The sequence below is a fragment of the Hoplias malabaricus genome, chromosome 8 (genome assembly GCF_029633855.1).
Source record: "Hoplias malabaricus isolate fHopMal1 chromosome 8, fHopMal1.hap1, whole genome shotgun sequence".
Lineage (NCBI taxonomy): Eukaryota > Metazoa > Chordata > Actinopteri > Characiformes > Erythrinidae > Hoplias > Hoplias malabaricus.
In genome coordinates, this window is record NC_089807.1 from 28,472,532 (window position 1) to 28,498,818 (window position 26,287).

Sequence of the window (26,287 nt, forward strand, 5' to 3'; positions counted from 1 at the left end):
TTCATTATCTGTAAGCGCTTATCCAATTCAGGGTTGCGGTGGGTCCAGAGCCTACCTGGAATCATTGGGCGCATTAAGTGGAATATTTTCTCATAAATGAAGCACAGACAACAACTCACGTAACTCACTATTGCCTGACATTAACGCTAATTCTAATAAATCTTTGCAATAAATTACACATTAAAATTAAAAGTAGATTAAATGCAGGTTTAATTTTTTTAATTATTGTATGGACATTCATCATTATATTGGTTAAAAATATTTTCTCGCCTAACGAGGCTCAAAACGATTTTTTAGAGGTTTAACAAATGACTACCGTTTGATCGGAAATATATCAAGAAATGAATAATTATGTCTTCTGAATTTTATAAAGAATTGTGCTGTATATGGCTATGGACATGGGGAAAAGGTCTCAGTAGCCTTTTGATGTTGTACTTTCATCGCCATCTGCTGGAGACCCTTATAATATCTCAGATTTAATCGAGTAATAATAGAAATAACAGACGAGTAACATGATCCTATCACAATATACACAATTTATTAGGTCTGTTTACCATATTACATAAATTCCAAAAGTACTGCATAATCGATGAAAGGGTAATCACAAACCATAATCATTTAGTTTGTCTTTAGCGCTTTAACATGGATGTACAAGGTTGTCATATTAAAAAAATGTTCAATATCCAAAAGTAAATTCTATACATTTAAGATTTTACTAAAATGTAAACATTTAGAGGATTGTCACATATATACCATTAAAACTGTGAACACACAACATGAAGTAAACCTCGTTTTTACAAAACTTCTCAGTCTCAATTTCAGACTCTGTATGGAATGCATTCTCAATATGGTCTAATATCACTTTGAGAGTGAATGTTGTATCTCATTAAACGTATTAATTGCATCAGCCATGAACATCAAACTACCATCTTGATATTGTGGCTACTCCTCAGAGGTAGATAACAGATGACAAATGGGGCAAACAACAACACAAAAATGGTAAAATGAATTGCAATAAGATTAACTGCTTTTCTTTCTTTTTTTTTTTTTTTTAATGTCTTCACCACTAAATCTAACAAGATCCCCAAAATTCAGAAGCATATTTCCCAGGGCAGTGCTACACATGATGTCCTTATCAAACAGACAAGGCTTGATATTCATGTAGATTTTCTCATAGATATGTACAGTACTCTCTCTGCGTGGTGGGTATCTTGCTCCTTCTTGTACCACTTCACCAAATGTCTGAGGCTTGTTTCTCATAGAAACATTTCTTTATTGATCCACATCAAACTGCGTGTCTCATTAGGTTTGCACTCATACTCAATGCTGTTGAAGCTGCTTCCCCACTGACAGTGGTCTCTCTTGTTGTAGTTGTAGAATTTTACTTGCCACATAGTTTCAAAGAGGCCAGCCTCACTGAACTGTAGAGGGCAAAAAAAGAGCTATGTTCAATAGGTTTGTCAGGTTGTTTAATTTACAAGTGCCTAGATAAGATGCAACAGTTCTCCTTACCTGTATACTGACTTGGACAGGTTGCCTCTCTCCACTTTTGGTGTGGGTCACTCCTTCAGTGTCATACAATCCTGAATAAATCACAGACTGTGGGTCTTTGGACTGCTGTTCCAAGGGGAAAGTTATACCACCAATGGTCATGGACCTGTAGGTTAAGACACGTGTAGTTGTTATTTTATATGTAGTATCATTCGCTTATGCAGTTCAGGGGTGTGGTTATTATTATCCATGAATAAAAAGACATTCTATCAGTGTTTAATTGGCTAAACCTTGTGGTGAAACAGTCAAACGTATTAACAAATATGTACTGAAGCTGACAAGCTTAATGTCAACTTTTGGAGAATACAAAGAAAAGGGTTAACAGTGTAGATGTGTGTGGGTTAACTATTTGGCAAATAAGAAGTCATTGTTACCGTTTCTATCTATGAGTTTTAAATGATTGTTAATTACTTTTACAACTTAATTAATAACCATTAATATAACCAATTAACCATTTACAACCCTTTAAGGGTTGTCTAATTATAGTCTTATTTTAAAGTTTTTATATAAAAACCTTTTGTTAGAAGTCATTCCACTCCAGTTCCATGTATTACTATCTTAAAAAGATTTAATATTGTGATACATGTTCTCAGCTAGCACATTTTAGTTGGGCCCACAAAAGTAGAACATGGGCTTCTAGTGGATTCAAGATTTGGGTGGATTGGCACATGAGCCAGTTTTTCACTGGCTCATGTGCCCGTGAAAAGTGTCCTGCAAATCCTAATTTTTTTTTTAAAGAAAATAAACATAAGAACCCAGCATATATGGTAGTCAAGATAAAGCTGCTCTCTGCTGCTGCTTGTGTCTCCTACTAGTTCTTGTAGAGGTACTCACTCTGCAAGATTCATTACCAAAAAATTCAAACACATCTTTCAATAGCTGTAAGTTCTCCACCATGTGCCACCACCCTAAATACCATTTTTAGTATGTCGTCTTGGTCGTTGGGTTTATCAATGTGTAGACTACACTTTTAGAGGGCAATATGAGAGGAGATATTTGCTTATATTATAATAAATGATAATATAACATGATGTCCAAGACCCTGTATTGGATAAGTGGTTACAGATAATGAATGAATGAATAACATGATGTCACATGATTTCTCAGGATGTTGTGGATATGGTCACTATTTAAACAACACTGACTAAGAGCGCACTGAGTCTGAACACACCTGGAGAGAAACACACACTGAGCAAGGCATCAGTCCATCACAGGGCACCACACATTCACACACTGTCTCAAATACACAAAACTATGGACAGTTCACATAGCCAGTCCACCTAACAACACATGATTTTCAATTGTGAGATGAAACTGGAGAAACCTGGAGAAAAACAACACAGTCACAGGGAGAATGCACCAAATGCTTCTTAGTGCTTATAATGCATTTTGCATTTCATTTTTGCCAGATTATCATTTGTCTGAATGTGGTAAGGCCCACCATTTCAGATGATTCATCAAAACTGTAACACAAGCCTGGACTAATAATTTATAGATAATAATTGCAGTTTATATAAAAATCTTTTATTAGAAAAGTCATTCAACTCCAGTTCCATGTATTACTATCTTAAAAAGATTTAATATTGTGATACATGTTCTCAGCTAGAACATTTTAGTTGGGCCCACAAAAGTAGAACATGGGCTTCTAGTGGATTCAAGATGGGCTCTGGGTGGATTGGCACATGGGCTATTAGTGGGACCCAGCTGGGCCATCTACATTAGGTAAATGTAGGCTGCCCATTAATATTGGGCCTATGTTGGCCCAATGTGTAAACCATCCTGGTCCCTTAACTGATGGGCATTCAAGCATGAGACCAATATATAACATATGGACACATATGTGGTAGCTCACTGGGATGATTTAGGGGCCCCACATGACTGGGATGTGCAAGGTGAAATGTCATGAAATACCATGAAGTACAGTGGAAATTAAGATCAAATATATTTTTTAATCACACTGTCCAACTCTAGGACCTTTAAAGAGGGAACTGGAAAAGGAAACGATGTCTTCATTGAACTCCTTATGTCAAGGCATACAAGCTTACATTAGCATTTTTGACGTTAAGGCTGAAACGTCTGCAGTGTAGTTAGAGGGGGAAAAACAGGCTTAATGCCATAGTTGAAACATGGATGTCTCTTAATCGTCTGTGGATTTCACTGTTGTAGTGAGTGCACACAATCTGGCTTCTCCCTCTGTTCAGCAGTTGCAGGAGTGGACACAGATTACCAACATCATACTCTGCACAGACGCTGAAATACGAAGCTTTGTTGGCCAGCATTTATCTTCCGTTCTGCCTTAAACATTGAAGCAGTCAACTAGCTGCAGCCCCATGCATTTAAAGTGGAACAGAAAATTTCAACAAAATGCCAATTTCATACTCTAATCTATAAATACCATTCAAAATATATTTTTCACGGTGTTCTATCTTCCCAAACAAACACAAAAAATGGTAACGAAAATATGTTAAAGGGTGAAATGGCGGGCAAAAATAAATAATCACGTTACTCGCGGAGTAAATATAAATACAAATTGAGCCACATTATCGCGATACTCACGTCGCTTCCACGGCGCCGGGTTTGACCACCACTTCGATCTTGTACTTGGTTCCTGTGAGGAGTTTGATGGTTCTGCTCTGGCCGAACCGGGTTCCGTCGGTCTTGAAGAAAACCGGTCCGCCGTTCGGCGTCGTTTTAAGGGAAACTCCGACTTTAATGAGCTGAGGGATGTTAGCCATGGCTTTCCTTTTCAGAGATGAGGAAGAGATAGAGTGAATGAACACAAGAGAGAGAGAGAGAGAGAGAGAGAGAGAGAGAGAGAGAGAGAGAGAGGTGAGAACCGCAGGCACTGAGGAATCAGGTCAAGAGAGAGAGAGAGAGAGAGAGAGAGAGAATGATGATGAAGATGAGACCGAATATATATAAAAAATTGAGCGTGAAAACAACCAACACAAAGACCGAGATCCCCGATGCAATTTCTACTCTTCCTGTTTCTATTTAATCCCCTACAAACAGACTGTAATCCTCCAAAGACTCATGTCTAATGAGATAAAGAGAAGCCACCACAACCTCGTCCTCCTGCGTTAAGTATGTGATTTTTTGACCTGAGAATCAACCTCTGTGCTATTTTCCTTGCGGCAACTGTTATAAACACGGTTTGTCTTTAGACTCACAGATAAAATAGGAATATTTTCCTTTGTTCGGTGTCTGAATATGAGCTGGAACAAATTGTGTGTTGCATACAACAATAACAAAAACACAAACAAAACAAAACAACAATTAAAATCACACAAAACCCCCAAAAATAACATTAGAATTATATTTTTAGCTCATATTCTCATGTTCTCACCATAAGTGTATTATGGTCCATCTGTTATAGAACCCTCCCCTTCCCTACATCCCCCCAGGATTATAGCGCTGTCATTACGGATGTATGATGATAATGTGAACATATCTGTATCTACAGATATTTCCCCTTTATTTTGACACAGCTAGTTTAACTCAACCATTTTAGTAACTGTTTCTGCATGCATCAAGCAACTAAACATGCAATAGTCACCTTTGATATGGTAGCTAAAGGTTAAAGGCAACTAAAAAAGAAAAAAAAAACTACACATAAACAGAACTGAAAAATGAAGTGAAAGAGAAAGTATACAAAAAACAGGAATAATAAGTACTTCACTGTAAAAATAAATGCATAAATAAATAGTCAGGAAAACAAGCACACACACACACACACACACACACACACACACATTCTAGAGTCAGCCAAAAGTAAAGTTGTTCATTGAGGGGTGCAAAGCACAAGGCACAAGGAGGCAGATGCACGTTTGAAGAAAGGAGAACAAGAAAATAACTTACTAGGAAAAAAAACAAGAGCAACCCATAGTTCTAATATTTGGTAGAAACAGAGTAACACAGAATGAAATTACACAGCAAATTCACCAGTGTTAAATCAACACTATTAGTGTAATAATTTACCACTCTCAGTGTTAACACTAATAGTGTTGATGTAACACTGGAGAATTTGCTGTGTATAAACAGATTAAGAAAACCTAGAAACCAACATGGGATTAACACAGAGCGCTAAACACAAGAACAAAAGGTAGTGAATAATGAAGACACAAACCTGGAGCAGAAATGGAGTATAAACCAAAACACTAAAATTAAACAAAGACCAAGGTAAATCAAGAAATGAACACAGATAGAAACAAACAGAAACCAGAACAATAACTAGAGACAGACCTCAAAAAGGATCCAGACAGAAACAAGACAACCACCAATTATGAAGCGACAAATGTTGTGTCTGAAGCTGTGACCTATTCACCATAAAGTGCACTATTAAGGGCTTCTATCATTGTGTGGGTGTCTCCAAAAGCAAGAGTGTTCAGTGATCTCAAACAATCCCTCAATGCACCTTAACAAAAAGTGTACAACCTTTGTAAACTCCTAAATACATTGTGATGTTTGGGAAAAAAACCACATAAAGCAGTGTCTGATATCGTTCATTAAACCTCCTGAATGCAGTAATTGTACACTCTATAATGATTAGTAGAGAATAAGGAGTAGGGAGCCATTCTGAACACATAGACAGACGTATGAACATGTTTATAAACTAACAGGGAAATACTTGTGAGCTAACACTGCTTTCAGGTGCAAGGTGGGTGGCAGTTTTCTTTGAGGTTCAGCTCATTTCCCTGATTTGGTCATGTTCATGTGGTTTGTGACAATTAAAAAAAAAATAAAAATCATGGATGCTGTCAATATTGTGTATGTGGTGTCATGTTGATTATAGCGGTTCTATTATTATTTTTTTTTAACACAAATATAGCAAAACAATATATGTCCATTGTAGATGTTTAAAAACAAACTAACTACGAGGATTAAGTATAAATTGTACATAATTTGATATCCTACTGTTTATAGACAGTTCCATCATGTAGAATATAATGTTTACGTTGGCCAGTTTTTGCTGTGTGGAATATTTTGATGTATCAGTCTTTAGCTTCTGATTTCAGAGGATGTAGTGCCTCCTGGTGGGAAACTAATTTTTCTAAATCCAACATCACTTGAATGAAGCATTAGGCTGTCGACACAGATTGCGTGGCAACAGATTTCATGAAGAGCACATGGCTAGAAAAACATACAGACCATAACAAAAATAATTAGTACATGTTGTGAGCGGAGGGAGAGAGATAGAAAGCAGAAAAAAGAGAAAGCACAGAACAGACACAAAATATGACAAAACAAAGGTTAAATAAAAATATTTACAATAACACCAGGTGCAAAATTATTTTTAGAGTATATTATAATAATAATACATTTTTATTTGAAAGCACCTTTCAAGAGACCCAAGGACACAGTACAATAGATAATAAAAAGAAGGTAAATGCACATACATACATACATAACCATAAAGACATACACATAATATCATCCATATGCTAGTTTAAAAAGATGAGTTTTGAGTCTGGTTTTAAAAACATCTACAGATGAACAAGCTCACAGTTCATCAGGAAGACTATTCCACAGCTTTGGACCTGCAACACAAAATGCTCTATTTCCAATGATAATGCTTAAGAGTAAAAAAATGTTTCTGTTCAGCAGCGGGACTGCATTGCCATTATTCATGATATGCCTTTTAAGTGTTAAATCAGAATTATTCTAAAATAAATAGGAACAAACAAATATTTACATCACATGCTACAACACCCTGATTTTATAAAGAACTTTTATGGTCCTATAGTGATAGTAGTACTTGAAATGTATTATTTTATTATAGTGTTTACTTTTGCTTGGTTTACCATTTATTTGAAGGATATATAATTTATCTGTGGGCAGCTCTAGGTTGCTCTAGGCTGCTCACCTCCGCTCACCTTCTTATACTCTAGTATATACAGGATTAGCTTTAGGGCGCGTATATTAAAGGCCACTATTTTAATACTAGGGGTCAATCCTTTAGCAAGCCATAGCTTAGAAAATTGGACTCTTTATAATTATAATTATAATAACGTGATAGTAATTAATTAATTATTCATTAATCGACCTACAGTCTGATTCACCTTTCACAATGTAGGCAGCTACAGTTCTAATTAGAGATCAGCGTTGTTAAAAAGAATTGTGTACTAATGGGTTCTGCTGAACTGGAACTGAAAACCACTGGGCGACTATAATTGTCAAGCATTATTAGTTTAAAACTTCCTTTAAGGATCCCAAAAGTCTTCTAAAAAAATCTTCTCACTGAATTCTCACAGATAGCCATGCTTAATGCATTCTATTTAACCACTAATTGAAATGTGACCATTTTAAACAATGTAACAAATTACATTGACCATAAGAGGGCACCCCAGTTCTTGTACTGTTGAGGAGAACTGCATGACTGTACGGAGACCCAAATGATTCATCATCAAGTATCTAAGTGTCTACTTTTGAGTAGATGTGCGAAGACTTTTTTTTTTATCTCACTCCAAATTATAAAAAATAATACACTCTAATGATGTGCATATTGCTTACACGGATTGCTAAGTTTATTCATTGCTTCAGCTGTGTTTGCCATTTAACATTGCTATGCTGACAATGTTAATGAGTTGCTTTAGTCTGAGGATATATTATCATGCATTCAAAATTTCTTTAATGAAGAGAATTTAATGTTTGATTAATCATGTTAGAAGTGGGAACAGTAGCCTAAATCCTCACCGAATTAAGTGTATTGTTCCAAAACCTAATAATTAAAAAACCTTTGCTAATGCAATATAATCAACACTAACACTCAAAGTAATCCCAGATTTCAAAGAAACTGCTTTGAGTCAGTAAAATAAACTAGTGTCTTCTCTGTTGAGAAGATCCTCCTCGAGATGATATATCTTTGTGAGTGGTTTTATACTGGCTGAAAATACATAGCAGCTGAGCTGACCGTAAAAATATGTGTCTAATGTTCACACAACCACTTCCCCTTTGTCAAGGCAGGGTGTAGAGTTATTACGCAAGCTTAAAAGCAACCCTTTTTATGCTTCAGTCCTCACACTTGCCACACCTTGCAGTGAATAAACAGCAATCAGCTCACCGCCATGGAGCCCAGCACCATTCGAGAAGGATACCTAGTGAAAAAGGTAAGAGTCTGAAGATTAATGTTTCAATTTAAAGGCAATGCTTCTAGAAAACACCTAAAGCATGTTGATGACAACCCGCTTCCACTGATAATCAAAGAAATGATTTTCACTGTAACACAGACAAATGGAGAGAATACGTAATGTTACGTATGCATTATATGTTTTTAGGCACATGCTCATTCAACATTTTTTCGGAAGTTATTTTAGTATGTACTTTGTCCTGTTTTCTTACAATAACAGCTTCCCACTCCTCTGGAAGGAATCTATTCTTTGAGAATTTGATTGCGTGCTGCCAGAATTTTAGTTAGGTTGCATACTTGTGATGGCTGATTAGCTCTGGATCATGAGAGCCACTCCATGTCATGCCTATTAAATGGCAAATGTATTTTATCCCTAAATTTCTACCCAATTTATTATAAACTCCACCCAGTAGCTACGATCCCCACAGTGCTCCAACTTGGGAAGGTGAGGGCAGGCATATGTTTCCTCAGAAACCTGTGAAGCCAGCTACTGTTGCATATTTTTAGACTGCTGCTAGAACACTGCCACTAGATATTTCAGAGCACTTGTAGGAGAACACTAATTGCTCAGATCCATCATATCAGAATACAATATTGTGCTGACTGAGGGGTGAGAAAGGAGAGCCACCCTACCAACCCATTTCTTGGCTTTAATGTGGGGTTCTATAAAGAAAATTTTTAAGCAAACAAATGTATATTTTATGTGCAGTTTACTTTACAAAGTGCAGTTTACTTTACAAAGTGCAGTTTACTTTACAGTTTACTTTACAAAGTTTTGGCGCACACACACATTTCGTTTACAAAGAAAAAACCATTCATAGGAAAATAAATGCTTTTTGTAACAAAAATGCTTCTTCCAGAGAACCCCTGTAAATTCAGTTTGGTGCCTGTATGTTTTATATGTTTAAATACATATAAATAGTTCCACTTTAAAATAAGACTACGTTTATAAAGGCTTATAAATGGTATTAAATATCTGTTTATTACATGGATATTATTTGGGTAGGAAACACATTGAAAATAATTATCATTTATAACACAGGTAGACAGAATAAATGAAGTCACTGTTACCCTAATAGTGAAAGTTTCAGATAAAATGTTAAGGTAAAGAATAAGCTAAGACATGAGAATGTGAATATAGTCATTTCATATGTTACATATGTACATCACATTATAATCAATGTCTAAAAGGACATTCTATCAAGGTTTAATTGGTAAAACTTGGTGGTTAAATGGTTAAACATATTAACAAATATGTGCTGAAGCTGACAGGCTTAATGTCAACCGATGGAGAAGACAAAGGAAGACGAGTATTCTGTAAGATCTGAGATTTAAAAGTGTAGATGAATGTTGGTTCATGATTTGTCAAACAACACATCACTGTTGCCCTTTATATCTATGTGTAAATTATTATTAATGACTTTTAACATGTTTACAATGTAATCAATAAACATTCCTACACAATATGTAAACCATTTATAGACCTTTATAAATGTAGTTTTATTCTAAAGTTGTACCATATATTATTACATACTGCATACAGTTACAGTTTGTATTTACTTTTGCAAGGTATAGTCTATGGCCTTTGTTATCTTTGCTTGGTTGGGAAAAATTCTAGTTTAGATTTCACCTTTTGACTTTTCCTTCTGAAGGCTGAAAAGTCAAGCCACACAAAAACTGAGTAAGACTGCCCCCCACCCCCACTCTGAGTTGCTCTTTTTTTAGAGTGGAAAAGACAAAGCAGCAACTTCCCCACAAACCAGGGCTAAAATAACTTCTGTAACTGTCAGGTTTCATGCCTCTGTCAGATCAGTGGTGTGGCTGATGAAAAACATGAAGCATGGAGGTAATGAGAGATCATTTTATAGGTGTTTCTTAATTACATTTCATAACAGCAGCTACATTACTTAACCACTAAAGATGGCCAGGAGCAGCCAACACACACACACACACACACACACACACACACACACACACTTTTATTAATTAATCTCAGCCACTTTTAATTTTATTTATTATGATTTTATGTTATTGTGTTATTAAACTGTTATTAGCCTGATATTTTAAGGGATAAAAAACACATCTGAATACCATTAAAGTGGAACCATCATAGTTTTGTTATTGTTTTTTGGGGCACACAAAAGCAGTGAAAATAACAAAAAACAGTTAAAAAATTAAAAAATTGTAACTCTACTTGTAATACAGTGTTTAATGTCTGACAGAGCACAAAGTGCTCAGTGACAGAATATACTACAGAGTACAAATGTGTAAATATGTATGTAAAAAAGGAGAAGTTTGCCTGGAGAAATGAAAATGAAAGAATTTGAAAGAATTTTGTGTGTTTCAATATCTATTTGTGCTCCAACATCGTGTTTGCAGTATTGTAATACAGTATGTTATAGTGTACTATAGTATACAGTTTCCCAGTTCTTTGCATTTCAAGTTGATTAATATATATGGACAAAAATTCTTCTGAAAAAATAAAGGCTACACTAATTAAATATTGAGGAACATTACTAATTTTGAAAATTTGAAATATTGGATTTTGGTATATGATAACCAGAAACCAAGAATATCTCACTGTACTAAAGAGAGCTGCTATATTTTTTTCTGTATGCAATAACATTTTGAATAACATTTTATATTATTTTTTCTAGGGTAGTGTACTGAATTCCTGGAAGGCTGTTTGGGTGGTCTTAGCAGATGATGGAATAGAGTTTTATAAGAAGAAGACAGATAGCAGTCCAAAGGGGATGATTCCATTAAAAGGAGCCACACTCACTAGCCCATGTCAGGACTTCAACAAGAGAATGGTGATACAAACAACAATATAGTAATAACCATAATAATAATAATAATAATAATAATAATAATAATAATAATAATGATGATGTTTAATTGGTATAGTGCCTTGCCCCAATACTTTCTTCATTATCAGAAAAAATGAGAGTACATTTAACAGAAAATTGCATAGAAGCATTAACAGCTAAATACATGATCATATTTTTATCATTTATTGAATAATAAATAATAATAATATTGAATAATCTTTGCATTCTAAGGGGTTGTGGACGATTGCAGGGAAATGTTGTTCTCTCTGCTTTATTTACATTCAGAAGCTCAGTGTCTTTTGTATTCACTGTTTGAATTACCCCAGAAACTTGTATCTTGAGTTGTTTAGTTTTGTAACACTTTTGGTAATGCAGTTAGCTATCTCTGAATTTGGAGACATTTCCACCTTAAGAAATTATGAAAAAGTCAATATTACCCACCTATGGAGCAGGAATGGAGCAATATCCTCATTTCAATTCATGATTTTCAATGTTTGGAGTTTTTTACTTTATCATCTTTTTAAATCCATTTACAAACAGGGCTTCCTAAACACATTAGACTGGTTTTGAGCATGCAAAAAACTGAAGAGCTAGCAATTGGTGAGGAATCTTCAGAATTTATAAAATAAAAAGTGTTTTTTTCCCATCATTTAAAAAAAAAACTTGCTTCTAGTTGTAGATTTCCAATTCCAAGGTTTTGAATCATCAGTTATTCTAGATATTCTAGTCTCATCCTTTCTGTTTGTCTACTCATTGAAAGCTTCATTGTCTTTCACACTCGAAGTTTAGAGTTCTGTTTTTGCCTTTCACAGTGAAATGCATAAAGCACTTGAGGAGTGTGTGGGTTGCTTGTGTGACCCTTAGTGTGCTTTTTAAGGGCATTAGCATTAGGTCAATAAAATTTTTTGGAAACATCTGTTTGGAAAAGGGCGGCACGGTGGTGCAGCAGGTAGTGTCGCAGTCACACAACTCCAGGGACCTGGAGGTTGTGGGTTCGATTCCTGCTCCGGGTGACTGTCTGTGAGGAGTTGGTGTGTTCTCCCCGTGTCCGCGTGGGTTTCCTCCAGGTGCTCTGGTTTCCTCCCACAGTCCAAAAATGCATGTTGGTAGATGGATTGGCGACTCAAAAATGTCCATGGGTGTGAGTGAATGTGTTGCCCTGTGAAGGACTGGTGCCTCCTCCATGGTGGACCCACCACGACCCTGAACTCGATAAGCGGTTACAGATAATGAATAAATGAATGTTTGGAGAACAGAGCTGTAAATATTAGAAGGCCAGAAGTGTTAAAGTGACAGATTGTGCCAATAAATTGACAAATTAAATTCACAATGCTAGTTGTGTCTATGTAATTTTCTGTTAAATATATATTTCCTGCCCTTTTATGACCATGAATAAATTGGAAATGAATACGTTTGACTAAGTACTAAGTACTTTTTAACTGGAAATTTAATAAACAAATGGATGGTTTTCTGATATTTGCCCAGTGCAGTAATTAATAGAAAACTACTGATTAACAAACACCCCTGTATATGTAAGTGAATGTGTGCAGTAAATTTGTGTGGGTGAGTGACTGAGTGAACGTGTGAGTGAATTTGTGTGAATTAGTGAGTGAATATTTGTGTTACATGTAAGTTCCATGAGATGTTTTGTATTTACAGTCTGTTATGAGTGGTAACCTAACCTAGGTTTGACAGTACAAACTAATTGTGAAAACCGCAACTGTGTTCTTCCTCGTTTAACAGTTTGTGTTCAAGCTTAACACAACTAAGAAGCAGGACCACTTTTTTCAAGCAACTCATCTGGAAGAGAGGGAGATGTGGGTTAAAGATATAAAAAGAGCCATCACATGTTTACAGGGAGGCAAGAAGTTTGCCAGGAAGTCCACCAGGAGATCCATTCGACTGCCTGAAACTGTTAACCTGAGGTACAGCTTTATGACATTATGAATAGAGTTTCCAACAAAATGTCTACAATATAGTGAAATAAAATTTGATTTGTGCATATTTGAATAAAGACAGTAAAATATGAAGAAGTTGCTACCACAAAACAGTACCTTCAAGCTGTTGGGCATGAGGACAACGAAAAGAAGAGAAAAGAAAGACACAAATAATCTCACTTCTTGAAATGGAGGCTTTAGTTAGATACCCCTTGTAATTAACAAGAAGTGAAAGTGGTCATAGCAAAGTGAGTGGGTGATAGGTTCTCAGGTTTTACTGAAAATAAGGCCAAATGCTGAGAAAGATATCTCAGTATATGCTTCAAAATAAATTTGTTGCAGTTCTTGCGATCACATACAGTGTTGATTCTGAACACAAACTGCCATTACACCAAAGTTACAAAAAGATGTATTTAAGCATCTATTTCAGTTTAATTATTAATTATTTAATTATTGATAATATTAAACAGTATAAAAATACTTTCTATTTATTTGCCTTGTCTTTAGTCTTTGTAGCAAGACTGATAGACAGATACATTGACACATACATACATAATGTACAGTATATACACCTTTGTTAGCTTCATACCTCCCAGTTGTTTTCTTGACACTAAAGAGGTTATCTGTTTGTTTATTTTTTTTTTTAAATTCATTTTAGATTTCATTCTCCACAGCCTAGTTTTGGAGTGCTATATATATATATATATATATATATATATATATATATATAGGCTGACATGTTCCATTGATTGGGCATTATGATTTACCATTCTACTGGACAAAACAAAATATTTATTTCAGTATTCCTAAACATTTGTAATTGTGACTACACAGTAGTGTTTTAGATAGAATGCTTTTTATTGAACAGGAAATACAACAACATCCTTTACAGCAGTTCAAAAAGCCACTGGCCCAGCACTAATCCCACAGAGACCCAAAGGAGGCATAGCATAAGAAAACATAATACACGCCCACTGTAGCAGAGCTGCAGTGCACACAGGGTTATAATTTGCACAGCTACACCAACCCATATCTTCACCAGTGCACAGAGACCATGGCACATGTGCACTACATAAGACAAAATCATTGTATACGCAGCATACTTTGCAAACTAATGTGATGCTTATTCTATTCTCTTTTAAGTGAACTCTATGTTTTGATGAAAGACCAAGACACAGGAATCAAAGAAATGAAACTGGAAAAGGACAAGAAACTCTTCAACCACTGCTTCACTGGTATGATACTGTCATGCTTTGTGTCCTGTTTCATGTGTTACTGCTTTGTTTTTGTTTTCTTGTCTGCCATGTGCTAAAGGTGCACGTGGCTCTGTGCTTTGCTTTGTCCCAGTCTCCACCCTAACCCTGCCTTAGTCCCATCTCAGCCTGTGCCCTCTTGTTATCCTTTCCAAATGTTCCTTGTTTGTGGTCTATGTTCCTGAGTATCACTGTAAAAAGAAAATAGTTGATCCAACTTAATTGAATTGCTTCAATTGGTAACAAGTAATTCAATTAAGTTTATCCAACTTAATTTTTTAAGGTTAACCTTAAAAAACTTAAAAAATTAAGTTGGATAAACTTAATTGAATTACTTGTTACCAATTGAAGCAATTTTTTTTTTACAGTGTTAAGTACCTTCTCAAATGGCTTAAAATGTGCAAGAGCAAACCTTTTAAGGTTCCAAATGTGACAGTGAGAGTTTTTGAATGAGGTGGAAAAAATCTACACGTTCACCTTCTCTGCCATGTGTGCGAATCTCTTTTTGCAGTTGCAGATTTAAGACCCTGTTTTGACGGCCATTTGATGGACCAATAGGAAAGCTTTAGCTGGACCAATCAGATTGCAAGGACCCTTTTTTAAATCTCCATAGACTCTGCCTCTACATCTGTGCTGGAAATGTGCCTTCAGTCAAAAACAGAAGCACTGGTTTACATACATTTTAACATTATTATATAAGTATAATTAGTTAAATATAAAAATAACCAATAAGTATTTACATTGTTGGTATTAAAAAAAACATGAAAAACATTACACTTGCAATTGCACATTACTAAACATTCATGTGTCAGTCCAGAAGCACTACAAACAACATTTTTCTTAGGATGAACTGGGGAATGCTAGAAGAATTTGAAAAAGAAAACCCCCAAAAAACCAAGAACATACTCTTCCAAAGCACAGTGAAGTTCAATAAAGATAACAAGCAGAAATGGGAAGAGACTGCCGGAAACATAAGTGCATGTAGTACTACAAAAAGATCTGCCATCAAAATCAGTAAAATAGTTAAAAGAAAGGGGCAGAACTCAGAAAAGTGCCATTTAAGATTAGAGGAGGTCAGTTATCTGCACAAGCCCTTACCCTGGAAGAGGGTAGGGCTGTCCTTAGGATGTCTCAGTTTCTGTCCAGGTTTTTGCCTCTGCTTTTGCTTTCTGGTTCTAATGGTTTGTTCTGTCATTTCCGGTCTTCTCTGTGTTTGTCTTCAGCCTGTGTCTATTGTCAGCTAGTCCATCTAGGTATACTTAGATTTCTGCTTTCCTGTGCCCTTTTTTGGCATGTGTTTTCTACTCTCTGCTCTGTTTCAGTTTGTATGATGTTTTTTCCCTTGGGCTATTCTTGTCTTTTGTTAGCTTTTGTAGACCTTGTATTCCACCTTTAAGACTATAATATGGTTTCTAGTTGTGTCACTTGTGCATTCATATTCAAATTTGTCATGTACAGCATTCCTTGTTTTATTTTGTCTTAGTTCTCTATTCACTATTTAGTTCTAATGTTTATTTGTCCCTGTGTATAGTCAGCCTCTATTCTCTTGATTTATCTTTTATGTTATTTTCTCTTGTGTAATTTAATCTTTTCTCTGTCGTGAGTTTTGGTTATTAAAATGGACACCTTTGTGCTTACTTTCTCCTCCCTGTGGTTTAGCGTTATGGCAATATGTCAGATAAATAATATGTCATTGCTTTGTTTATAACCTTTGCACAGATGCATTGCTGTGGTTATAAATAACCTCCACAATGTATTGTAATCTTGGCAGGCAATGCTGTGATTGACTGGCTGATATCTGAGGGGAAGGTCAGGAACCGGACAGAAGGTGTAATGCTAGCCACAGGGCTGCTGAATGAGGGCTTCCTGCAGCCAGCTGGAGAGATCTCCAAAGAGGGTGCAGATAGTGGAGCTGAATCAGTGTTCCTGGACCAGATGGATGCTCTTTATTACTTTGTAAGTAAACTCACCTCAAACAGGGGCACACTGCATGTTTATACCAGCACCTCCACAAAATTTCACATCACTCTGTCAAAAATAAATGTATATTCATAAAGTAGCAATATCAGCAACCTGAATGTGAATATTTAAAGTAATAAACAATCTACCCTGTACATGATCCAACATTACTTTTGGAATGAAGGCTAGCAATAGGTCGAACAAAGGCTCATGTGCATTTGTTCAGAGCTTTTCAGCTTATTTGATGCTTTCCTATAAAGAATGTAGAAGCTGTGGGAACACAGTTGAAATGCCTGTGTTCACAATGAGGGCACCTTAAAATAGAAAAGCTGAACGCAATAATTTAAAAGCACTGTCTATAAATTAGACACAGAACATGTTTACATAAGTCATTAATCAGGAGTTGTTCTTCTGCAGGCTGATAGTGGCTTTTTTTGTGAAGGATACTCTAGTGACGAAGACGTGATTGTGAAGGAGGAGTTTAGAGGGGCCATAGTCAAACAAGGCTTTTTGCTTAAACAAGTAAGTGTTTTGATAATTTTGTGACTCTCATACATAGCTACTAGAAGGATAAACTGGTGGTGGGGGGGTTACTGATAGCTTTACTCAAGTTCTACTACAGTACCTATGTACTGACAGATTATAAAAAGGAAAAGTGGCCTTCTCTATTTTTGTTTTTTGGCAATAGGGCCACCGAAGAAAAAACTGGAAGGTGAGAAAGTTTATTCTGAGGGATGATCCTGCATTCATGCACTACTATGATCCAGCAAAGGTGAGATTTTGTCATCCAGAGGCCTGCAAAGCCTCTTTTTGATACTTTATATTTTCTGCATATCTCAATCAATGTCACAATATCTTATCATATACATAGTTCCCTCTCTCTCTCTTTCAGGGTGAGGATGATCCTCTTGGCTCGATTCACTTGCGTGCCTCAGTTGTGACTGCAGTGGATTATGTGCCAGATGGTAAGAAGGCAAAGATTTTCTTTATTAATCAGTGACCATTTCTTTCCATAAATACATGCCCAAAATGCCCACTCATACCACATCCAGTTCTTCTTAAATGTTTCTGTGGTTTAGAACAATGTGTGACTTACTTTGGACTATAAAAATGAACAATACATCACTGTATGTCACGTGGGCAGCCATTTGGGCTTGTGAAGAATACTGATTCATAGAACGCTGCTCCCCTTTGTGTGCACACACCTCATGAAGTATTAGCCTAGTTTAGATTTACTGTTTCTGCATTTTGTATGTATAAACATATCTTTTCAGTTAGAAAATTTAAGATTAATAGCTAATTATTACAATATACAACCAGAGTTTTGTAATAACTAGTTACAGTTATCTAAACTCTAAAACATTAAAAGTACTTTAATACAGTTTTAAGTGACTTTACAATCTTGAGCATTTTCAAATTGCATTTAAAGAACAATAATAATAAAAATTCTTTATGAGTAGTATGTTTTGGATTTTTTTTTTTACATGTGATTATAACCTTCTTCTTAGCAACATCAGCCTTTTAGGTCCAGCAGTAGGTTACATGACACAATGCTCAAGTTTACATCACTTCATGACTGAATAATGTTCACAGTGATGATCTTCCCTCAGCCCTAAATATACACCCTCCAGACTCACGTAATTTCCGTGACAGACAAACTTGCATACACCTCCACCCTGTCTCCACCCTTTCTCTTGTATTCATCTATTCAGCAGTGGGTTTTCTCTTTACACTTATTCTGAAGCCGTCTTGATCTCCTGAAAATATGAGTTCACCTCCTGGATTCAGTATTCATGGGCTTGGTCTGTAATTGCAAATGAATTATTTTAGCAAAAAAGCACCTCAGGAAAGTGCTACTCCATTAATCTTGGAGATTGATTCATTTCAGTTGACGTAAAATGATGTTTATTTTCACATAGTTGTCAACCCAACTCTCAGACAATATTTGCGGTTTGCCTTCAGCGGAGTGATTTTTGAGTTTCTCACAGTTAGGTTTGTAGTGCGTCACAACAATGTCAAAAGGACAGGGTGCAAAATCACCACATGAACAACATAAACCTGCAAGTTTTAACATTTGATGTGTGTAAATATCCTGCTATATCCCCATATACAGTGTGTGAGGTGGGCAGTTACAGAACCAGGACATATCAACCAGTAGCACTCACTGGGAATAATTGCCCTGACCCCATACCCAAACTGTCAAAACCCACCCATTTCAAAACCAGACCATGGAAAATCTTCTGAACCTAAACAATCTATTGAATCAGATAGTGCTGTTATTGCTGTAATTCTTGTTATTGTTATTTTTATTTATTCATATTTTTTATTGTTATTAATATCACAAACATCTGTCTGTTGAATATTCTGACTATATAATAAAAATAAAGTAGTCCTCCGAAGAGGTGGGTGGTGGGGGGCCAAGCGCAGAAAGAACCTAAGTGGAAAGAGCTTGGCATACAAGGGAAACTATAAAATCGAGAAGGTAAATCTCTTTCAAGGATGAAAAAAAGACTTTGATCAGTGGTCTGTACTTGCAAGTTTCACATTTGCTTATATTTACACACACAAAATGTTTTGTGTGTTTTGTCTTGCAGGTTTATTTTTTTCCAAATGTTTTTTTTTGCATCCCCCACTTTTCACAGAATTGTGGTACCATATGTTTGGTCTTACTCCAAGTGTGTGAAGGCTGAACTAGCCCCTCTACAAAGTGCAGACCCAACTCACCAACCTGGGATTCAATATAAATATATATGTATATAAGCTGTTTCTCCCCAAGCCAGGAGATGACATACCTTAGGTTGAAACTAAAGTCCAGCTTGTGGTGTGACGATGGATGATTCACTCTCTAGTTGTGGCCCCAATTTCTAATGGCAGTACTTCAAATGGCATCTGGCCACAATACCTTTGTCCTGAACACAAAAATTTTCTAGCTTCAAGCTGATTTACCTAGCTCTGAGCTCCTCTTCACCAAGGCTGTCATATTCTCATTTGATCAGACAACAGCACAGTTGTCAAATATATAAACCATCAGAATGGCAGGCACCTCCGTCGACTTCAAAAGCTTACATGCAAACCTTTTGGAGGATGCCTTGTAAGTGTGTTGCATGGAGTAATGTTTAAAATCTTCCCCTGTGAAGAGAGACAACCCTTCAAAAGTCTAATAGGTCATCAGAACACAAATAAAAATAAACAGAGCTTAATTACCAGGCTACTAGTGGTGCTCTGTAGGCAGCTCTGCCAGTTTGCAATGATATTGGAGGAGTGCTGCTGGAGTTTAGTTAAATTTAGAATACCACAAGCATATATTAATCTTCCAATCCTATCTCTATGAAATAAAGCTTACAGCTTCTTATTCTGCAGCTTTTTGTTAGAAATTTCCAGTTCCACATTAAATGTTGCAGAAGTACTACTATATTATTGCTTTAACATTTAAGGTGTAACTTGAAATTTACTAGCTAACTACTTGAGACATACTACTACATTAGCATACTACTATAAACGTTTTATGCATGTTATGAAGTAAAGAGTCATAATACATTGGAACTACATGATACTAAGTTTAAACTATGGTAATTTCTTTTTTAAATGAGAATATATCAATATTTGTGGGATTTTTTTTTTCTGGTAGTTTATACAAACATCTTGCTAGTGAGTCAGAAGGCATTCATAACACAGTTTGAATCACCATTTCAAGGGTAATGCCCTAATACTCTGCCCTACTGCTTTATTCCAATGTAAATTGACACACCCTATCCTTAGGCAAAACAAACGGGTATGGCTATATGGTAGGGGCAAGGGGAGAAATAGGATTGGGCATTGCTCAGAATTGACTCTGCTCAATCTATATGAGATAAAATGGGGGACTAAAATCATATGTTCACACAGTTCCTGGAACACTGTAATCTAATGCTAGAATGGGTTGGGGCTGTGGCTTCTCCCCCCTCACCTTCTTCACCTTGTCCTTATTTTTCTTTTGCAGCCAGGGTTTTTTTATGGCCCTATGAACTTGGACTGTCTTATTCCCTTTACCCTGTTTTTTCTTGCACCACATTTGAATCAGACCAGTTTGGAAAACATGCAATACAGAATATGCCTACATCTTTTCCATAATGAGATACTGAATACATGATGAAAGAGAACACGCCTCTCCTCAGTCCTCTGAATCAGGAGTGTGATATCTCATCACACATTCCCTCCTTGCTTTTCACTGGGGAAGACTGTGCTTAGAGAATGGAGAATATGTGCTCCCCAATAACTGCTGTGATTGGTTTGACAGATATGATGCCATAGGTACTTCCATGATCCTATGCCACACATAGGATTTTTCCCATAGTGAGATACCTCCCTCCAGATTCAGAGAACCAAGGTTTCAAATGTAACTTTGCGTTTCCTCCTGAGCTCTGCAACTGGGCAAGCCTGATTTACGAGTGCTCAGTTGCATTATCACTACTCTTTCTCTCCCTATGCTATTGCTCTACTCTGTCCATACTGTGCCACACAGGCAGAGTACATGCTGGTCACATTAGCATTAGCTAATTCTGATGTCCCTGGTCTTCTAGATTCCTTTTTTTGTGGACCTCTGTAAAATCTTTGGGTTATAGAGAAGCACTATATGAACATGATGTCTTATTACTAGTATAATGATCCATGTTGATCTGTTTTTATGAGGGACTGGCTGGAATAGGCATGAAACATCAGCTAAGTAACCAGCTATTACAAATATTATGAATTTGTGGTTAAGCCCCGTGTGCTCAGTTTTTAACAGGTGCTTTTTTCTGGGCTTCCCAAAACTCACCATTCTGAATACATGGCAGTGAGAAGTGTGACAGAATATGAAGCATTTGTTTTGGTTTTTAGATGTGGTAGCATGTCACCTTTAACAAAGTACATTTACATGGTTTTGAGAATGTTACATTAAACAAAGTTCTTTTTATTCCTGTTGCAGCTAAGAAGCATGACGTGGATGGAAATCTGTTTGAAATCATTACATCTGATGAGGTACACTACTACCTGCAAGCAGCTACAGCTGAAGAGCGCAATGACTGGATCAAAGCCGTTCAAGCAGTGGCCAAGTCTGGAAAATAATGACAAAGGACCAGAAGTATTGAGTAAAAAAGGACAGTATACCATATATATATATAACAACCATCAAACCTTCACACAAACATGGAATTTGTCTCTATAAAATGGAATGATAAACAGACAGGATACAGGATATGTCTGTGTGATGTATGATTCAATGAGAACTAATGAGTCAAAATTTCTTAAAGAATCTTTGTAGTCCAGCAACTTCCTGCTACTATTTCCACACACATATAACTTCCTGTCTGTGAGCCTTTCTGACAGTGTGTGGTAAGCCTCTGTGACACACATTTGGTGTGTGTGCCATTTTGTCAAAGCCTGAGGTTAAGACATGACCATCACTTGTTTTTTTATCTCTCTCTCTCACACACTCACACACACACACACACACACACACGTATGCACGCACACATGTATGGCATTCTGAAGGGTAAAATTTTAAAGCTGAGGTATCACTGAGATCATTTTATGACAGGGCCACTGACTGTTGAATGACTCTGGAGTCCTCATAGTATTGCTAGATTTTGCATTTCCATTTTTCTTTTTTACTTATTAAATTTATACTTAAATTATTGTTAATAATTAATAATTAATAAACAACACTCAAACCCTTTTTAGGCTATGGTCACATTACCAGGCTGAAGTAACACAAACCTGATTTTATCTTTTTAAAGCTGTGTGTATTTGTTGTATCTGATTCCTTCAAATCAATTTGAGTCACTTTCATGTGGTTCGAGATCAGATACAAATTAGATTCATGACCATGCAACATGAATGTACATGGAAAAATAGATTTCATGCCTCTTGTTCACCTGTATATCTTCACTTAGTGCTGTTATTATCAGCCAGCAACAGGAGCCACAATTGAGCTGTATCTCAAATGGCTCCCTGCTTCTTACATAGTGCACTGCGTGGGTGATGAAACTATGACTTATGCACCAAAATAATGAACAGAATGTTTGAAACATAGCCATGCAGGGGATAGCTGAATATAAATGGATTTGTTGTACATATTTTGTAACACTTGACTGTAGAAGCCATATTTAAGGACCTAAATTGCGCACTACACTGGGCTTAGGGACTTATTTGGGATGTAATCATAAATGTGTCAATGTGCGCATTCAGTTTTAGGGGCAGATTTGAAAAACAAATATATAAATAAATATATAAAAAATAATGGTTATGATTCCTAGATGTATTAATAAAAGTGTTTTAATGTGTATTATTTAAAATACCTTGTTTTCTTAGTGTTCATTAAAAATTTAATATAGATTTTCTCTTAAACGACTTCTAATATTTTACTATTTTATTATACCAAGTGCACATATGGGCTGGGTGTAGATTAAGCAATATTATAATATTTAAATTTGTATTCTCACCACTCCCAAATTTCCCAAATATCACTGAGTCCACAAGGTCCCAGCAAGTCCTCACAGTACAGAAACAAAATGTGTTGTGACTTTACATTAGTCATGCTTTAATTTCACAACAGGCCACTTTCATGTTTTCATGTTGAGTTGCTAGGGAGAAGAGAGGGTTGAAAAGGGGGAGAGGTTTGAATAGCCCATTGTAAAACGTCCTGCTTTACACCTCTCTACAAAGCCTGCCTTGCTGCACAACTGAACTTTCTTGACATCAGAAGAAAAAAACACCAGGTACAATGGCCACAAGAAAACAATTTACACTGAACATAATCAAATCAAAATAGCAAATAAAAATGATTAATAAATGTTTACTCTATTTCCATTTCCATCAAAATACATGTTTCTGCTTTCTTTTCTTCAATAACAGAGTTATTGAGTTTGTATTTTGATAGAATATATTTAGTTGGAACTGAAATTACTAATAATGTAGAAATTAAATTTCTCTGCAATTTTGAAAATGCATCTGGAAAATTGTGGTAAACAGTTAATGACCTGTTGTCAGATGATTTCTGTATGAATATGAATGTTGTATGACTATCAGGCCTGAGATCTTTACTCACAGTTGCCAAGGCGTTGATTAACACTCATCTATTCTTGTAAGAAACAAGGACCACCCCTTCCCTTGATGCAACGTTGTTCAAAGGGTCACAGTGGAAACACTGGTAGGAATACACTTTTTAAAGAAGTTCCCTTTATTTCCTTCATGGCAATGACTAACACAGGTCTGTATGAGTTCATTGTGAGAATTTCTCTTGCTCAGTTTTAAAAAAATCATCCTAGTGGCTTGGGTTTATATCAAATATGTTTATAGGCTGATGATTTTTTTAGAGATTATTTTATGATAGTCATCTTCCAAACACAAGGGGGCAGTATGTGTCAAAATTTGTCCTAGTGTGGCACAGTAAACCAAATGTGTGGTTCCCATGATTTTATGATATGAAAATTAAACATCTCCATGTTGTGTCTAGCAAATATATCATGAGTAAAAAATGACAGAAAAATTGAAACTCAAATCAAATATTCAGCCTGATACTCTGTTCCCCCTGTGATCTACAGGTCCTCACAACAATCTTTCCATCTCATTTGAGAACTCTGTAGATGCAAGAAAACATGTGATAGCCAGTTATATTTCTCAGCTCAAATTGTGAACCTGACTTGGTAATGTAGATTTCTCCTGTACAACATTTAAAACTTTCTCACACAGTAGGCCTTCTCCAGAACCTTGTCATCTCAAGATTTTAATACTGCAATTCACACCTGGTTAGTCTTACTCTCCAAATGATCAGACCAGTACAACTAGTCCAGAATGCAGCAGCATGACTTGTCTTCAGCCTTCCAAAGTTCATTTATATACCTGTAGCTGCCTACAAAGCCAAAAAATGACCAGCCCCTCCCTAACTTATGGCAGTGGTCAAGAGCAGAGCTGTACCTCAAGTCCTTCTAGTGTCAAGTTGCCCCACCATTCACGTGGCAGACAAGTATCAAGACTCTGTTCTAGCTTTCAGATGGTGGAAGGAACTCTAACTGACTGTCAACAGACTCTCCATTCAATGGGACTGCAAATGCAGACTGAAAACCCATTTCTTTCTAACCTGTTGATGTTAAACAATTAGGCTTGTACCAAAACAAATTGCTGTAGCCTGGTCACTTATGTCTGAGCAAAACTGTCCTTGGTCTTGACAGTGGACTGGTCTGTGACTTTTTGACTTTGACATAATTCAATTAGGGTGGCACTGTGGCGCAGCAGGTAGTGTTGCAGTCACACAGCTCCAGGGCCCTGGAGGTTGTGGGTTTGATTCCCGCTCCGGGTGACTGTCTGTGAGGAGTTGGTGTGTTCTCCCCGTGTCCGCGTGGGTTTCCTCTGGGTGCTCCAGTTTCCTCCCACAGTCCAAAAACACACGTTGCAGGTGGATTGGCGACTCGAAAGTGTCCGTGTGAGTGTCTGTGTTGCCCTGTGAAGGACTGGCGTCCCCTCCAGGGTGTATTCCCGCCTTGCGCCCGATGATTCCAGGTAGGCTCTGGACCCCCCGCGACCCTAAATTGGATAAGCGGTTACAGATAATGGATGGTTACAGATAATGAATGAATAATTCAATTATTAATTCTGTTCACTTTATTACCAGCATATCTGTGAATTTGCTAGTACAGACCATGCCCTTAAAGGCTGAAACGGGGGTGAACTCAGAAGGTTTTTGGGAGGAGTTCAGGGTGGCAGTAATGTGTACTCAGTTCTGTTATCTGTCTTACTTTGGTTTATGGGTGTTCCCTTTGTCATGTGACCAGCCTGCCCTTGAATGTCACATATCTTGATTTGAGTCCAGATGTGTCTTGTTTTGTATGTCTTTTTATAGTCTATATTGTAGCTTTTTGGTTGTCTGCCATTCAAGGTTGTCTTGTGTTTTTCTAGACTGGTTTGTCACTTGTGAAAGTTTGTTCTTTAATAGTTTTATAGTTGTCTTTATCTTCTGTGTCACTTGTGTTTTAGTTCTTGTGTCTTCATGAAACAATGGGGTTTTCCAGCCCAAAGGTTCATTACTCGAAGCTTCATTTAATCGTTCTCACTAGTGACACCTACTGTGTATATGGATATATGAAAGACTAACTTAATCCTGAGCCAGAGTATCCTGGAATGTCTATGTATAAAATAAACTATTTTGCCACTTATTTTCAATACATATAAAAGTTGTAGTTAAATGGAAATATTTAGTTGGGTTTTGTGATGTTGAATACTTGAAATAAAAACATAAATGGTGTACACTGACACGGAATGCAAAGGTGCTTATGGAACTGGGAGTAAAGGACAGTAAACTGCAACAGAGCAGTATTGGGAAAGGGACAAAACTTATTGATTCTTATTTAAAAAAAAGAAGCGTTGGGGTTGAGGCAATTCCTTTTCTTTGACACAATCCCCTTAGCCTTAGAATACCCTTTCACATGGGACTGAGGAGGCTGGAGTGCATAAAAATGTCAGTGCAAGCTGATATAGATGTGGAAATTGATGTTTTTGTTTGCTCCAGTATAAGTGAATCTTCATGTCTTGCCAGGTTTATTTCAGACAAGTAACAGTCCATTTCAATTGTTGCATCAGCTGTTGCAATTGGGCTCTGCTGCCTGCTCTGTTCCA

General features: G+C 36.5%; 2 protein-coding genes across 3 annotated transcripts; one reads left to right on the top strand and one right to left on the bottom strand.

Moving 5' to 3' along the window:
- Positions 1-571: 571 nt before the first annotated feature.
- cnrip1b (cannabinoid receptor interacting protein 1b) lies at positions 572-4,458 on the bottom strand. Its single transcript, XM_066679964.1, has 3 exons — positions 4,108-4,458; positions 1,513-1,657; positions 572-1,421 (listed from the first exon to the last, which is right to left on the bottom strand). Exons 1-3 carry the CDS (start codon positions 4,284-4,286, stop codon positions 1,257-1,259), a joined length of 489 nt encoding a protein of 162 aa, XP_066536061.1. The 5' UTR covers positions 4,287-4,458; the 3' UTR covers positions 572-1,256.
- Positions 4,459-8,577: 4,119 nt separating this feature from the next.
- plek (pleckstrin) lies at positions 8,578-23,436 on the top strand. 2 transcript variants are annotated; one of them, XM_066679226.1, is made up of 9 exons: positions 8,578-8,657; positions 11,335-11,490; positions 13,252-13,433; positions 14,589-14,680; positions 16,470-16,654; positions 17,075-17,179; positions 17,346-17,429; positions 17,529-17,622; positions 21,603-23,436. In XM_066679226.1, the coding sequence occupies exons 1-9, from the start codon at positions 8,616-8,618 to the stop codon at positions 21,740-21,742; spliced, it is 1,080 nt and encodes a 359-aa protein (XP_066535323.1). In that variant the 5' UTR covers positions 8,578-8,615; the 3' UTR covers positions 21,743-23,436. The 2 variants fall into 2 exon arrangements, with proteins under 2 accessions (XP_066535323.1, XP_066535324.1); XM_066679227.1 differs by having other exon boundaries at positions 17,550-17,622.
- The last annotated feature ends 2,851 nt before the right edge of the window (positions 23,437-26,287 follow it).